The sequence below is a fragment of the Neophocaena asiaeorientalis genome, unplaced genomic scaffold, assembly GCF_003031525.2.
Source record: "Neophocaena asiaeorientalis asiaeorientalis breed wild unplaced genomic scaffold, Neophocaena_asiaeorientalis_V1.1 scaffold43, whole genome shotgun sequence".
Taxonomy (NCBI): domain Eukaryota; kingdom Metazoa; phylum Chordata; class Mammalia; order Artiodactyla; family Phocoenidae; genus Neophocaena; species Neophocaena asiaeorientalis.
The window spans coordinates 7,382,956-7,394,248 of NW_020173674.1; the positions used below are offsets into that span (position 1 = coordinate 7,382,956).

General features: G+C 55.8%; 1 protein-coding gene across 1 annotated transcript in view; it reads left to right on the top strand.

Moving 5' to 3' along the window:
- Positions 1–1,492: 1,492 nt before the first annotated feature.
- The window catches only part of EHD1 (EH domain containing 1), a 21,179-nt gene continuing 11,378 nt past the window's right edge, over positions 1,493–11,293 (top strand). Inside the window, exons 1-2 of the mRNA XM_024748742.1 lie at positions 1,493–2,124; positions 5,638–5,735. Of these exons, the coding sequence (XP_024604510.1) occupies positions 1,721–2,124; positions 5,638–5,735 (502 nt within the window). The 5' untranslated portion in view covers positions 1,493–1,720. The remainder of the gene's footprint in view (positions 2,125–5,637; positions 5,736–11,293) is intronic.

The window sequence follows — 11,293 nt, forward strand, 5'->3', positions numbered from 1 at the left end:
TACAAGGGGTGGGTGATCAGACCTCCCATCTGGGACTTCCCTGGCGGTCCAGCGGTTAAGACTCCATGCTTTCACTGCAGGGGCCGCGGGTTCGATCCCTGGTCCAGGAACTAAGATCCCACATGCTGCGTGGCGCGGCCAAAAAAATATTAAAACAACAGCAACAAAACTCTCATCTCGCCCCTTCTTGACTCAGCTCCCCTAATATTCTGCTTATTCTGTTTTGAGTTCCTCCCTCTGTCCTCTTAGACTACCAGCCTGCTTTATTCCCTGATAACAGGCACCCAGCCCTCAAGGCTCCCACATTTCCCAGAAGCCAGAAAGTTGGACATGAGGTCTCCAAGTTCCCAGGTGCCCCTTAGATCTGTCCATGAGCATCCACCACCCCCACCCCTGGCACTTTGGTGTCCTGATACTGGTTACATAACAATCCCAGTCTCCAAAGCTTTGACATCACCCACTGAAGATTCTCACCAGCCTGGACAGCCAAGGGGGCCTACATGTGCCCGGGGATGATGGTGGGGGAATGAGCCTAATGGAACAGCCAGGAACTGGTTAAGGGCAGGAGGAACAGGTCAGAGTAAAGCATGGTAACTGGTGGTGACCCAGAGAGGAAAGCGGAAGTATTTGGGTTTTTTAATTCCCCCTAAGTTCCCACAATATTTCACTGTTGCCCCATGTTTCCCCTCCACCCCACATAGGGAATTTCCGATTTCACTTCCTCAAAACTCTCGGCTTCCTCTTCACATCCCCCCGCCAGATGCAGCCTCTTTAGGGAGGCCATCTCTTTTCCCCCGCATGTTATATGTCATATGTGTCCTCCACTGCTAGTGTCCATCTCCCAATTCTTGGCCTGAGGGGAGCTCAGGCCTCTTGCTGCTGGTTGGTCTTTCCCCATCGGCCTCCTCCCTTCCCATCTTTCTTTCCCCAATCACCACCCCGCCTTGGATGTTCTACTCCCTCAGCTTCCTCCACTACTTCATTCCTGTCTCTCCCTCTCCCAAAGCAGATAAAAGATGAGGGGATGAGAGGGAGTGTCAGAGAAGCAGGGGCGAGAGGAGGAGGCAAGGAAGGGTGGTGCAGACAGGAGGCGCTGGGGATTCTGAGCGAGTGGGAGGAGGAGGACCGTTCTTGGGAGAACTGCAGGTGGGGCGCGTATTCAGGGTACTGGGGTGTCTAACTGGGGGTCTCGCCGGGTATGGAAGGCGCGCAGACACTGGGACCTCCTCGCTCCGGACTCCCACTTCCAGCCTTCCCAGCCGCAGCACTCCCGCGAGCCGTCCCACAAGGGGCGGGGCGAAACAGGTGCGGTTGCCCCGGCACCCGGGCCGGGGCAAGCGGAACAACCGGCGCTCGCGAGATTTGGAATCGGCAAATGGGAGGTGGGGAGGTGGGGGAGGGGAAGACGTGGCGCAGAGCGCGTGGGCGGGGCTCCTCCTTCACCCCTTCCCAACTCCCCAACTCCCCGCGGCCCCGCGTGGCTGCGGTGCGCGCGCCCGATCGCGCGGCCCGGCCCTATAAAGGGAGCACGGCGAGGCGCGCGCTCCACTGCGCCGAGGGTGCTCCGTGGGCCGTGCCGTACGCCTGCGCAGTGCGGGCCGCTCCCACCCCGGCCCCGCCGCTCCTCAGCCGGCAGGCCCGGCCCAGTTTCGGCTCCTCGCCCTCGCCCGGCTCTCAGCCGCCGCTCTGCCCTGCAGCAGCCAGCCCGGCCTCCGGCAGCATGTTCAGCTGGGTCAGCAAGGATGCCCGCCGCAAGAAGGAGCCGGAGCTCTTCCAGACGGTGGCCGAGGGGTTGCGGCAACTATACGCGCAGAAGCTCTTGCCCCTGGAGGAGCACTATCGCTTCCACGAGTTCCACTCGCCCGCGCTGGAGGACGCTGACTTCGACAACAAGCCTATGGTGCTCCTCGTGGGCCAGTACAGCACAGGCAAGACTACCTTCATCCGGCACCTGATCGAGCAGGACTTCCCCGGGATGCGCATCGGGCCCGAGCCCACCACCGACTCCTTTATCGCGGTCATGCATGGCCCCACCGAGGGCGTGGTGCCGGGCAACGCGCTCGTCGTCGACCCGCGGCGCCCTTTCCGCAAGCTCAACGCCTTCGGCAACGCCTTCCTCAACAGGTACCCACCCTTTGACCCGGGGGGCAGAGGGAGTGGCCGGGGTCCCGACCGTCCTGTGACCGCCGCCCCCGCTGTTCTTTGTCTCCGAGGCCCCCGCGAGACCCTTAGCGACCACTCCCTGAGACTGGGTCCCCTGCCGCTCCCCATAGAAAACCCTTACGAGGGGGTCTGCGAGTGCGCGTCGCCGGCTCCCCTGGCTCTGTCACCTACCCCCCCCCAGAATTTTCCAGGTTATCGGTTTAACTCCCAACCCCCCTGGCAGATCCCAGACTCACTACTACTCACTACCCCTGGACGCACCTAATTCATTCAAACCAACCCCTTCACCCCTCCCTTCACGGGTCTGTTTCTTAAGTGTCACGGAAAACTACGGTGAAACTTTTAGCCATTCCCTTTGCTCGTGTGCTGTGCTGTGCCTCCCCAGGGACCGGTGGGAGAGGATCTGCTGTGGCCTGCTGAGTTTGGGGCGGCCTGCAGAAGCAGCAGACAGGGCGAGGACCAGCACTTCTCCCAGGGGCAGTTCCGAAGTTCCCGTGCTGCTTTAGGGGTTTCAGGGGTAAGGGTCTGTGCTGCCAGGGGGTTGGCCCTGGAGCCCTGGAATGAGATTCCGGCTGCTTAGACTCACTAGGATGTTCCCTAACCTACTTAGGCCTCAGTTTCCCCAGTTAAATGGGTAAAACCCTGATGAGGGTAATTCTCCGAGGTTCTAACCTTCACGATGCTATGAATGAAATGCATTGGCCTCCTCTCTCAGGAGTGCTACAGCCAAGTTCACTTTTCTCTAATGGAACTCCAAGGTCCTGCTCAATGGGGATTCTAAAATCCCTCCCCCCACCCCCAGGGGACATACCAAAGGACTTCACAAATTTGTCATTTCTGCCAAACCCCATTCAAGGAGTGACTCCACATGCCTTTCAAAGTCTCGTCTGGGGAAGAGCCTAGGAAAGAATCCTTGACTCTTGCCTTCCAGAAGGTCTCCGCCCTGTATGATCACATTCCTTTCCAGACACTGTCCAGCCGCACAGGGTAGACCAGCGTGCCCTCGATCCAGGCCAATGACCAGGCCTGCCTCTGTGCGCAGAGTTGACCTTTAACGGAGAAGACAGGCAGTCTTCTGTTGTCTTTTTGCCTCTCTCAGGCATTTAAACCTGTCTTCCTGTTTCACGGCTGATGGCGTTTGTGAGTCAGGGCCAGAGTAAAGCCCTTTGGGTGAGACTCCTGAAGAGGCAGGGCTCTCCTAGCCAGGAGCCCGCCTCAGGGGATACTGGGGTTTGAGAATTGTTGTGCCTGTAGGTAAGCGATTGGCTGGCTGTCAGCTGGTGGGGGCCATACGGTCCAGTGGAAAGTCTGGCTGCTGCGCTGGGAATTCCAAGCATTATTAGGTCTGCTTTCCTGGAGAAATTTGGGAAGCTTGAAGGAAGGAGCTACATCTCCTGCTGTCCTTAGGTGTCCACTTTTGATTGTGAGAGGTGACCTTTTCTGTAAGGAGAAATGGGCGTATGACCTGTTTTCTGAATTTAGAGACCTAAAGTTTCAGAGCTGGGAGGGATCTTAGACATCAGCTAGGCAACCCCTACCTCATTCAGGAAACGGCGGCTCCCAGAGCCTAGCTGATTTGTCGAGTTCGCGAGCCGGTGAATGCAGTGCCAACTGTCTGCCTTTGTGCAGCCAGTTACCAGTTCCTGCTGCTTCCCCCTGAAAAAAAGAGCATTTCAGGGGTGCCGGGTCGAAGAGAGGCATCCTGACGATGCCAGTGCCACAGGACCCGAGAGCCACACTTTTATTTCCTTCTGCCCCACTTCATCTCCAGAGGGTCCCAGAACACTAGTAATGAATGGCCCTGCCGGAAGGGGCCCCATCAGCCAAGGGTTGGGGTGTGGGTTTGCAGTGGAGCTGAGGCCCCCAGCTGTGTCAGCCTGTGTAGTACACCAGCGCCGCCCAGCCAGCCGGGGCACACAAAGGGGGCTTTTCAGTGGCTGACACAGCCTCTCTCGCACTCTTAAAGAGACTCGTTGAATCATGGACTGGACTTTCCGGCCTCTTCCCCCTAAGTGGCTGCTCTAAGGCTAGAATCAGAGAGAGCAGGAGGCAGGGCGCAACCACGGTATCCTAAGAGTATCCTGCGTAAACTCATTGCGTAACTGGTAACTTGTAGCTCAAGATGAAATCTGTGCGTCCTTGTTGGTGAGGAAACAGGATAGGATGCATCTGTACTGCCTGCTCCCTCTCGTATTTTCGGCCTCACTCCCCGGGCTTTGCAGAGCACCCGATCCGCAGAGATGTTAACTTACAAGGCCCTTCACAAGGCATTTTTATGTATGTTGCTTCTCAGAGCCAAGTCGTCTTGTTTTGGTTTTCTCTCCGCTGACTCCTTCCCCAGCAGGAGCCCCAGGTCGTGCAGTTCTTTACAGCACATGTGCTCTGCTGCTGGCACGGTGAGGATGAGGTCCAAGGTTTCTTCATCCTGTGGGTCAGCTGCTTCTGCTCTGTTGTGCTTGCAGGCAGTACCTCTCACCCTGGCCAGCTGCCCCCGCCTCTGGGCCGCGGGTCACTTGTGGTGTGGGACCAAAAGGGGAAGCTAGTCATGGCAGATTCCTAGACAATGGGTCAGTATTTTCTTTGCTCACAATACCTTTTCCAGAGAAGTTTTTAAAGGAGCCTTTTCTGTGTCCAGTCAAGAATCTCTGCTATCGGTTGGGATAGCCCTTGTTGTTCTGGGCTGTTCTAAACTCGGTGGGAACTCAGGCACACACAGCTGAGCCGTGGTCCGTGAGTTGCCAGCCTCTCTGTTTTTCCTCCTTCTGCCTTGACATTGAGAGAATGGTGTCTGTATTTCCCTGCCCCACCATGTACCAGCCTGCGTGGTTCCCTGTCTGTCAGCGGCTGCCCACTGCAGTCCCTTCACCTGAGCAGCTGGGTTGAAGGGAGGGCTGGTCCCAGCAGCAGTAGGACAGGACCATCTCTTGCAACGTGGAAATCTAGCCAAGCGGTTGAAAATTTTAATATGGAATTCCAAGGTCTCAGTTGTCACTCTTCTCTATTCCTTCTGCAACTGAATGGTGACCCTAGGCGTGTGCAGTTTTCACTAACACGTCAGCAACTTGAAAGTTGAATTCTCGGGCTCTGGGAGAAAAGCTAAGTGAGGGAAGTGTTGATGTGGGTCAGTTGGAGCCTGCTGGTTGGATTCCCAGTTAAAACAATATATGCAATTTGCTGGTTACCCCTGGAAACTTTTTTTTTTTTTTTTGGCCTTGTGGCTTGCGGGATCTTAGTTCCCTGACCGGGGATGGAACCCGTGCCCCCTGCAGTGGAAGTGCAGAATCCTAACCACTGGACCGCAGGGAATTCCCACCCCTGGAAACTTAAGACAATAGAAAACCTCCTTTCCGTTCCTTTCTTCTGGAAAGGAAGCCAGAGGTGGAGACAAAGGAGTACAGAAATCACCGCTGTCCCATCTCGAGCAGCGATACCCGAGTCTTGACATCTCTCTTCTGGGCTCTTGCTCTCTTGCAGGTTCATGTGCGCCCAGCTGCCCAACCCGGTCTTGGACAGCATAAGCATCATCGACACTCCCGGGATCCTGTCTGGAGAGAAACAGCGCATCAGCAGAGGTAAACAGGCTCTGACACAGCCCAGGGCACCTGGTGTAGTCAGACGACTTCCATCTGACGTCTGTGACACGGACCAAATGCTGCCCAAGTCTCTCCCAGCCCAAGTGAGAACCCATTTTACATCAGCCTTGTATCTGCGTGGTACGCCGAGCCCAGTGGGGGCCGGAGCTTACTTTTTCCTTGGTTCCCTTTGCTGAGGTTACAAGAGCCGTCAGGGTGAGACAACAGCCAGTTTTATGTGGTTTTCAAGCTTCCCAGCCCCTGGGGCCTTCTGGAAAGGAAGGCAGGATCCTGGCTGGCCCTGAGGTCCCAGGAGATTGCTCCGTGTCTGGGCTTCAGATACCTCAGCCAGCATTGCTGTTCTGAATGAGCCCCTGGCTCCCCTGGGGCTCACTCACCTTAGTTTGTGTTTAAAAGCTTTGCCTCCCAGAGCTGTATAAATTCCTAGTGGGTCCGGCAGGACTGTGAGAGAACAGTTTGACTTGAAAGAGCTACAGCCAAAAGGAGAAGCTAGCAGGAATTTGTTAAACATGTTGGGCCTTGGAAGTGTGTTTACATTTGCTTAGATGCTGGTCATCAGTAGCTTCCCTGGGTGCCGCGCGTGGCGTAAGGTTTTCATGCGGAGTATTAGTGCATCAGGCCCATTCTAGTTGCGTAAACTCCTGTCTTGAGTGTGCCAAGCTTTTCTAAAGATCTGGTTCAGGATGCACCTGAACTGGGTTATATTTCTGCCACTGCCCCTTTTTGTAGAAGGGAGGGGAGCCTCGCGCCTGAATGCTCTCTGGGAGGAGCATGGGGGCCGGCTAAGAGTGGAGCCTGCAGCTGCAAATGTAAAAATGAAACGAGATCAGACTCAGGGGGTTGAGGACAAGTGGCCAGATTTGTTTATCATTAACTTGCAAATCTCTCCTGTACCCCCTTTCCCACCGGGCCGCCCAGCATTAGTGAGCTTTGCAGTTGAAGCCAGCAGCCTGAGATTTGGGAGGCAGTGTGTCTCTGCTGAGGCTGTGAGGGGGTGGGGGCCCCATTTTCAGTGCTGAGAAACCCTGCTTCTCTTTTTTTCCCCCGGCTTGTGGGCCCCTGCCAATAGGGGATTGCATCAGAGCATACTGAAACTGCTCTCTGTCTCTCAATCTGGTTTAAACTTTTATGTTCTCCACCCTGATGATAATGGCACTTCTAGGGGAGGCAAGGGCCAGTTTTTTCTTTCTTACTGCTGTTATTGTTCTAACCTGGTTTTAAGAAAATGCCTGATAAACAAGGCTTTTGCCTTGTCATTTGCCAGAGCAAGGCTAGAAAATCTGAACAAGTTACTCTTTTCTTTTAATAAATTTGTTTATTTTATTTATTTATTTTTGGATGCATTGGGTCTTCATTGCTGCGCGCAGGCTTTCTCTAGTTGCGGCAAGCGGGAGCTACTCTTTGTTGCGGTGCGCGGGCTTCTCTTTGCGGTGGCTCCTCTTGTTGTGGAGCGTGGGCTCTAGGTGCATGGGCTTCAGTAGTTGTGGCACGTGGGCTCAGTATTTGCGGCGCACGGGCTTAGTTGCTCCACGGCATGTGGGATCTTCCCGGACCAGGGATCGAACCCATGTCCCCTGCATTGGCAGGCGGATTCTTACCCACTGCGCCACAAGGGAAGTCCCTGAATTAGTTACTCTTAAAGAGAAAGACCCACAAAAGGGAATTTATTCTCCATCTACCTCCAGGATTGAGCTATCCTGGAGGGACTTTCTTTGAGGCTCTGTAGAGTTATGTCTTTAATGACCTGGGGGAATACGCTGGGGAGGAGTTCTCCCAACTGGGAGCTATCAGATCAGATAGGTCAGTTGATGTGAACGCATCTTTGGATAAGGGACAATAATAGCTCATAAAAAGAGGCTTATCCTCCCCCAAATGCCACACTCCTTATATCCTTCAGAGCTGGCAGTTAGGGTGTTTGAGGGAGGTCTTCCCTGGTGGCGCAGTGGTTAAGAATCCGCCTGCCAATGCAGGGGACACGGGTTCGAGCCCTAGCCCGGGAAGATCCCACAAGCCGCGGAGCATCTAAGCCCGTGCACCACGACTACTGAGCCTGTGCTCTAGAGCCCGCGAGCCACAACTACAGAGCCCGTGCACCACAACTACTGAAACCCGTGCGCCTATAGCCCATGCTCCACACAAGAGAAGACGCCGCAGTGAGAAGCCCACACACCGCCACGAAGAGTAGCCCCCGCTTGCCACAACTGGAGAAAGCCCGTGCACAGCAACGAAGACCCAACGCAGCCAAAAATAAATTTTAAAAATAAATAAATACATAAAGGTACTTGAGGGAAAGCCTTAGGGTCCTTATGGCCCCTGTTGAACTCAGAAACAGCAGTTTTCCACCAGTGCTGTGAAGTTCCCCTGCTGGGCTGTCTTTGACACTTCAGCCTGGGGCCTTAGTCTCAGCAGACTGAGGAGGTGGGAGTGCTGGGGTGTTTCCCTCCCCTGCCTCCCCTTCCCTCTGCTTCCTTACCGCATTAGTAGAAAGGCAGGCAGTGGTGTCCAAACTTGCTCTCTGTGGGACAGGCACCAGAGCAGTGCCTCAGCGTGCTCTCCAGTCAGATGCAGGGTGCATCTCACTGGTGGGGACCAGACAGTCCTGGCCCGCAAGTTACCCATGTAGATGGCAGATACTCGGAGGAGGAAGCCAGCGGGAGACTGCCTGTATTCCCCCGCAACCCTGCTCCCTTACAGTGTGGCCCCTCTGGGTCCCTGGCAGCCAGGGACCTTCCCCCACCCATCATGGGCAGGAAGAAGGAGGTTGGCTTAAAGACAAGTGCATCACTCATTGGAGGAGGGCTTTCCTCTTGTGCAGTAGAGATCTTTCCTTCCGTAGCCCTGGAGGTCTTGGTGTAAAGTGTTCTACTAACAGTTACCAAGTTGGGATTTACCGTGGGATGTGTTTGGAGTCAGCGTTTTATCAGTGGAGAAGAAAGACCATGGGGCGGTACCTCTTAGACGTGCTGGGTGTGGCCTCTGGGGTGGTGTTCTCCAGGTGGACACAGAAGGGGTAGGTCTCTCCTTCTTGGAGACCCCATTCATCTGTCATTGCAAAGGTCCCATGTCACCTGGCAGAGGAAGTCAGAGTAGGACAATGTGTTCCAGGCTCCCTGGCGGCCACCTCTCTGCTCCCTTTGCTGACGGTATGGAAGGCAGGTGTTTCCCTCTCAAAAAGATTGGGCCAACAGAAAATGTGTGTCCTGGGCAAGCGGCATGCATTTCTGTGGTCTGTCGACCTTATTCCCTGGAAGCAGAGCATCCTTCTGGAGGCTGCGTAGACGTTAGTGTCACTAATTACATTTACTTCCAGTTCCCACCCTCTCTGCCTAGCCCCTCCTGACTTTTTCCCCTTTCCCCACGGTGCCTAATGTGTGCAGGAAATACTGTGTGGAAAGATAAGGTAAGGCCTGAGCAGGCACAAAGCAGTCAGGATACACCCAAGGCTCTGCAAGAGACCCCTGAGAATTGCTCCAGGGAAGAGTAGGAGCCTCTGTGGGGTCTTGGGCTGCGCCTCCCCGTTGTGCTCATCTCCTGAGTGCCTTTAAAGATAAAGTTCTCTTGTGTCAGCAGAGAAAGGTGACCTGCGGGGACAGTGTTCATTCTTGGACGCTGCCTGTGATAAAGGGCATTCCAGAGGGCAGCTGGGGCCCGGCGGAGCTGGTGCCTTGAGCTCCCAGGCTGCCGGCCGCCAGCCCAGTCGTGGCAGGACCTGGGAGGGAGCAAGTCTTCCCATGTGGGTCCTCTGTGGGCAGCGGCCGGAGGCTCTCTGATGGAAGCTTCAGCCCGGGGACAGGGGCCTGGCCGGGGCACCCCCGCCATTGTCACTGCGAGGCTGTGAGCTGAGCTGTAACTTTTGGGCCTCATTTTCCCCCACGGGAGTCGAGTCAGCAAGGTCGAGTTGTTTCAGCTGGGACTAGGAGACGGAGCCCGGCCAGCCTCATGCCTGGCTCTCTGCTGGCCTCTGCCATGGGAACCAGGCCCACTCGCTTATCGCAGCAGCTGCATCTGTGAGGAAGCTGCTCCTCTTCAGATGAGGAAACGGAGGCTTTGCAAAGTTAAGTAGCCCAAGAGGACATAGGCTAGCACAAGTTGGTGCTGGGATTTGAACCCAGCACAGTCCGTGCTCACGCCTCAGTGTGCTGAAGACCGGTGCTCTGGGCTGAGGAGCTCCGAGAGCTTGGCTCGGAAGAGCCCTTAGCCCTGCCAGGCCGGTGCTGTGCCGGGCTCAGCTCTCCCGGAATGCCCAGAGGCCACACTGCTTTTCTCCCCGCCCGAGATCAGACTCCCAGTCCAGAAATGGGCCTGAGATTCAAGGCTTTGAACAGCAGTACTGAGACCTGCTTTTTTTCTCCCTATTCTCTGCCTCCAGCTGGAAATTCCCACCCCTGCCCCCCCAACCATCCATGGACAGACCTTAGGAGCCCTGGCTATGGCTGGCCGTTCCCCTGGGTTGTCCCCCCTGCTGACTATCCCTGGATCCCAGGCTCCATCCAAGCTCAGGAGCCATCTGGCTTAACAGTCGGGTAGGGGCTCCCTGGCCCAAACCTGGAGCCCTCTGACCCACAGGTGTCCCTTCCTGCTGACCACCTCCTGAGATGCCCCAGCCCTAAAAGCCCTCCATGCCAGCGTTTCACGAGGGTTTTCTGCACCCCAGAGAATGGCTCCATGAGGCTGCCTTAAAAGCCTTGTGCAAGGCCGAGCACAAGGCTGCGCCCTGCGTCCCTCCTGGGTTCCCAGCACCCTTAGCACAGGTGACGACAGAGGTTCGAGTCCCAGATCAGTACTTAGGAGCTGGGGGCCCTAGGGAGTTGCTGCACCCCTGGGAGCCGCATCAATAGAACAGGAAGAGCAGTACCAGCCTCTTGGTTCTTGTCAACAATTGCACGAATTTACGTGTGTTAATAAGCTCCTACCCTAGTGCCCACTGCCCAGTTCAGTGTCCAACAAATGTCAGCTGAATTAAATTACACTGAAAAACCCAGCGATTCTCAGACTTTGATGAGGAAGACCTTTCTCTGAATAACAGCTCGTGGAGGCTGGAAGAGAGGGAAGCGTTGGCTCAGCAGGGGCTTCCCTTCAGACTCCAGGACCTCCTCTGGTGGGGGCCCAGCCTCCGCACAGCTACCGTCCTCAGGGCCTTCCTCTCGTCGCCTCCCCACCAGCCCCCCCACTGCCCCTGTCCAGCTCTTGGCCGCTCTGCCCGCGGGAGGTTGGACCAGCCCCTGCTGGCGCCCCACCTGTTCCCTGGCAGCTGCCTGAGCGCCTGCGAACGCTCGGTTTATATTTGGGGTACGAGGCATTCTTCACGCGTTAGAAGCCGTCGTTGCCTACACACCCATCGGAATCTGAGCTTCTTGGGCCCAAATACAAATCCTGTGAGTAAAGGACCGCAAACGTTTACAAAGCACTTACAGTGGGCCAGGCACTCACTTGCTCACACAGCGGAAACCTGCCGTCTTCACGTTGCAGTTGAAGAAACAGAGGCTCGGAGAGTAGAAGGTTCAGGCCTGATTCCAGAGTCCTTCTGCCCTTCCCCC